Source organism: Nyctibius grandis, chromosome 3 (genome assembly GCF_013368605.1).
Source record: "Nyctibius grandis isolate bNycGra1 chromosome 3, bNycGra1.pri, whole genome shotgun sequence".
Lineage (NCBI taxonomy): Eukaryota > Metazoa > Chordata > Aves > Nyctibiiformes > Nyctibiidae > Nyctibius > Nyctibius grandis.
The window spans coordinates 8821198-8825084 of NC_090660.1; the positions used below are offsets into that span (position 1 = coordinate 8821198).

At 57.9% G+C, this 3887-nt stretch overlaps 1 protein-coding gene across 2 annotated transcripts; it reads right to left on the reverse strand.

The window, feature by feature from the left end:
* Positions 1 to 208: 208 nt before the first annotated feature.
* On the reverse strand, positions 209 to 3519 carry ID4 (inhibitor of DNA binding 4). 2 transcript variants are annotated; one of them, XM_068396817.1, is made up of 3 exons: positions 2899 to 3519; positions 2075 to 2133; positions 209 to 1634 (listed from the first exon to the last, which is right to left on the reverse strand). In XM_068396817.1, the coding sequence occupies exons 1-2, from the start codon at positions 3292 to 3294 to the stop codon at positions 2089 to 2091; spliced, it is 441 nt and encodes a 146-aa protein (XP_068252918.1). In that variant the 5' UTR covers positions 3295 to 3519; the 3' UTR covers positions 209 to 1634; positions 2075 to 2088. The 2 variants fall into 2 exon arrangements, with proteins under 2 accessions (XP_068252918.1, XP_068252919.1); XM_068396818.1 differs by having other exon boundaries at positions 2892 to 3519.
* Positions 3520 to 3887: the final 368 nt, after the last annotated feature.

The following is a 3887-nucleotide window of genomic DNA, read 5'->3' on the forward strand; positions in this document are numbered from 1 at the left end:
AATGAGCATCTTTCACTGAGCCTGGACATGAGTTTACAGTCTGTAAGACTTGATTGTACAAAAGCCTGCTGTAAAATGAGTCGCCCGTCAAATGGTATGTACAAAAAACGGCAAAGAGAATGCGCAAATTCAGAGGACTGAAGAAATAAGCTGAAGAATCACAACTGAAGACAGGTAAATCTAGTTTAATGTTCACATGTAGTAGTTACACATCACAGAGATTAAACAGGATTTTAATTGTAACATAGCTGCAGTGAAATGAAAGTCATTTTGTACTAGAAAAATAATCTTGACGCAGTTATCCGATTTTTGGTCTACTTAAGTTCATTTTAAGATGAATTTACATCACTGATCATAATGACTTTGCCCATGTGCCTTTTCTACAGTTCAGTATTAATACTCTTTGGATGAAGGAAACAGCAACTGTTTTTGTTAATGATTTGCCCTTTGGTTACAAGCAGAGAACTGTTTTCACTTTTTAAGCAATTAATAGGCTGCAGAAACACAAGTTTGCAATAAAACCTTGTGGTGCTAAATGAAGTTCCAGAACAAATTTCTTGATCTGAGGCAACAGCAGATTTTTAAAAACGCTGATTAAAGATCTAAAGCATCGCCCCCATAATGCAAAAACTAGGTAGAATTTGTCTTTCTGTTCTCAGTAAAAAAACACATCTTACTGCTACTTTTATAGAATGCACTAAAAACCCCTGCACCTAAATGACAAAAGTGTAGTCTCAAAATGTATAATACACTTACAAACATTTTAAGTCTAGATTGAGGAAAACACGTTTGTATGGACTCCAAACAAGTTTATTTGCAATTAGACATCTCATGCAATCATGCAGGACCACTAATTATAGCTGTAACTTCCGTGTCTAAAGGACATTCGGGGACAAAAGAAAAGCCCTAAACATTCGAGATATTTCCATATTAACAGCTCTGTACTTGAGCTGTGGTTTTCTAAAGAGATATTCCCACAGATTTAAAAAAAACATACACACCTTTATAATATTTACAAAAAATATTTAATTAAAAATATTTTATAATTACAGTAGTCTATTAAAGCATATACTTCTCTCACACTTATAGAACATCTCTATATATACACAGTATGAAATGTCACTCAGTTATCTATACAATATGTAACATTCCTGCAGGGAGAAGAAAGTTCCCTGGGCCCGAATAAAATCCATCTATTTTAAACAATAGATGTCAAATATATCTACAAATGCTCTGTTAGATTAGTAAAGCTTCAAGATTCAGCTGCTCGGTCCCTTAAGAGTTATAACGCTTCTAAAGTCTGGTTTAGGGCTCGGTCCTCTATCCCGGGGCAGAGTCGCAACTTTTCCTGCTCGAGTCGGACAAGCTCCTGCCACCACCGCGGGAGACACCGCTCACATCTGGTCGGAAGAGAAGAGACGGGGCGGGGGGGGTGCGGACGGGGCTGGGGTGCGGGGGGGCCGCTACGGACGTGCAAAACGGTGAAAAGGCTGGCTCTGCTGGGATGAAGCATGGGAACTGCTCGGGGGGGTTGGATGGCTCCTTCCTCCGGTGCGGCGGGGCCGGGCCGGGCCCCCCCCTTTCCCCGCCGCCGCCCGCCCCCCGCGGTGCCTCTGCGCGGCGCCGCCGCACACCTGTGGGAGAGGAATGAATAGAGGGGGTGTGTGAACCGCTGCGCTCCAGACCGACTGGCGCCACCAACAAAACACAAGACATGCTTGATCAACAACCCAAAACAAACCAGGTCAAACAACAACCGCAGCTCCCAGGCTGGGCCAGGCGGAGGGATGCGCAGCTGCACGCCGCAGCCAGAAGCGCTCCAGGGAGGGGGGGCGGGGGGGAATGTTTGAAAAGAAAAAAAAAAACACCCGGTAATTAAATAAAATAGAATAACCACCCAGTATTTAAAACTAAAACCCCAAAACCTCCTGCAAATATTTCTCGCCGGGCTGAGGTCCCCCTTCGGCAGGGTTCCCAGCGAAAGGCGACGCGGCCCCGCCGAGCCCAGCGCTGCGCCCCGGGGGGCTGCGCTCCCCCCACCGCCGCCGCGGCCCCGCGAACGCCCCGCACTCACCTGGGGAGCGGCGGTCAGCGGCAGAGGATGCTGTCGCCCGGCTTGTTAACAGAGCCAGCCTGCGCAGCAACGGAACACGGCGAGTTAGAAGCGGGGGGGAAAGGACATGGGAGATTTCTCCCCACTCCCTAGATCCCCCCCCTCCGCCTACAGAGCACTGCCACAGCCCTGCCGGGGGAGCGCTCACGGGAGACCCCGGCTGCAGGCGGGCACCAGCCCGGAGGGACAGAAGGGGCCGCGGCAGCGCTCCCGGCAGGCGGGCGCCCAGCGCCGGACCCGGCACGCCCGGACGCGAGGTAGCCCCGGAGACACAGGGCTGCCGGGACACGCCGCTCCCCCGCCTCGGCTGCGGGCGCCCCCGGGGTGCCGGGGTTGGGTGTCCCGCGGAGCAGAGATGTTGGGCTCCCCGTTTCCCCCCCACCCCAAGCACGTTGCGTGAAGGGGTTAGATGTGCACAGTCCCCAAACCCGCTCATACCCGCTACGCTCCGCGGCGGGCTGGGAAGCGCAGGAGCAGCGCGTCTGCTCCCGTGTGTGCAAACACGCCGATTACAGCTACTCCCTCGAGAGACCGTAATTACACGGTAAACACCGTGCGAGTACGACAGATGAAGGCATCCACCGCGCACCGCCGGGGCATTTCTGCGCCCGTCCGCCCCGTCCCCTCCGGCGTGTGCTGCCCCTCGGCAGAGCCACGGTGCCGGTAGCAGCGAGTCATCACCGGGACGCTCCCACGGCGGCCGGCGATGATCGCCGGGCCGTGCCGCTACCCTCCTCCGCGCTCCGCACCCCGAACTGCGGGCTGGCGTGGCACGCACCTCTTACCGGGTCAGTGTTGAGGGCTGTCAGCGGGGTCCTGGGGGTGCCCGAAGGACAGCTGCCCGGGTGCAGGGCGGGCGACTGCTGCTGCCGGAGCAGCGCCGGGTGCGTCTCCAGAGCCAGCTGCAGGTCGAGGATGTAGTCGATGACATGCTGCAGGATCTCCACTTTGCTGACCCTCTTGTTGGGCGGGATGGTGGGCACCAGCTTCCTCAGCCGGCTGTAACAGTCATTCATATCGCACTGCAGGCACAGCGCCGCCGGCTCCTCGCCCGACGGCGGGCCCCCCTTGCAGCCGCTATGCTCGGCCAGGCACCGCAGGGCCGGGTGTCCCCCGCCCCCGCCCGCCACGCCGGGCTGCGCCTTGCGGCTGGGGTGCCGGACGGGACTCACGGCTTTCATGGTGCCGCAGGGAGGGAGACCTCCCTCTCCACCACTACTACCGCCTCCTGCGATCGCGGGCAGCCGCAAACGCACCGCCCGCAACGCAACCGGAGCGGGGCACGGCCGCAGCCTCGCTGGCGTTACCGGCAGCCCCTCCGGGGATATAACGAGAGATGCTCGCAGGGCCGCGCGACACGAGCGGCACCGCCACAAACCCTCTCCCTTCCCGGCTGCTCAGCTACAACCACGACCGCCTCTACCTCCGTCGCTGACCGCGCCGCCCGCTATATAGCGCGGGGCGCGGCGGGCGGTGCCGGGGGGAGGCGGGGGCGCTGCCGCGGCGGGGCAAGGCGAGTGCAGCGCGGGAGGGCGCCGCGGCACCGCGCCGCAGCCAATCAGGGCGCCGCATCCCCCCCTGGAACGCGGCGCTGGCCAATGGCGGCGGGGCCGGGGGGGCGGTGGCGCTGCTGGAGGGGGCGGGCGGCTGGCGCTGACCGCCGCGGGGAGGAGGCGGTGGCAGCGGTGGCGGCGGCGGAGGAGGAGGAGGAGGAGGAGGAGGAGGAGGAGGAGGAGGAAGAAGGCGGTCCCGGGGAGGAAGGACTGCGGGAATG

Coding starts and splice junctions, on each gene's coding strand:
- ID4 (XM_068396817.1), bottom strand. CDS start 3,294: ATGAAAGCCGTGAGTCCCGTCCGGCACCCCAGCCGCAAGGCGCAGCCC. Junction 2,134..2,898: donor CAGCCCTCAACACTGACCCG/GTAAGAGGTGCG, acceptor GTTGCTGCGCAG/GCTGGCTCTGTTAACAAGCC.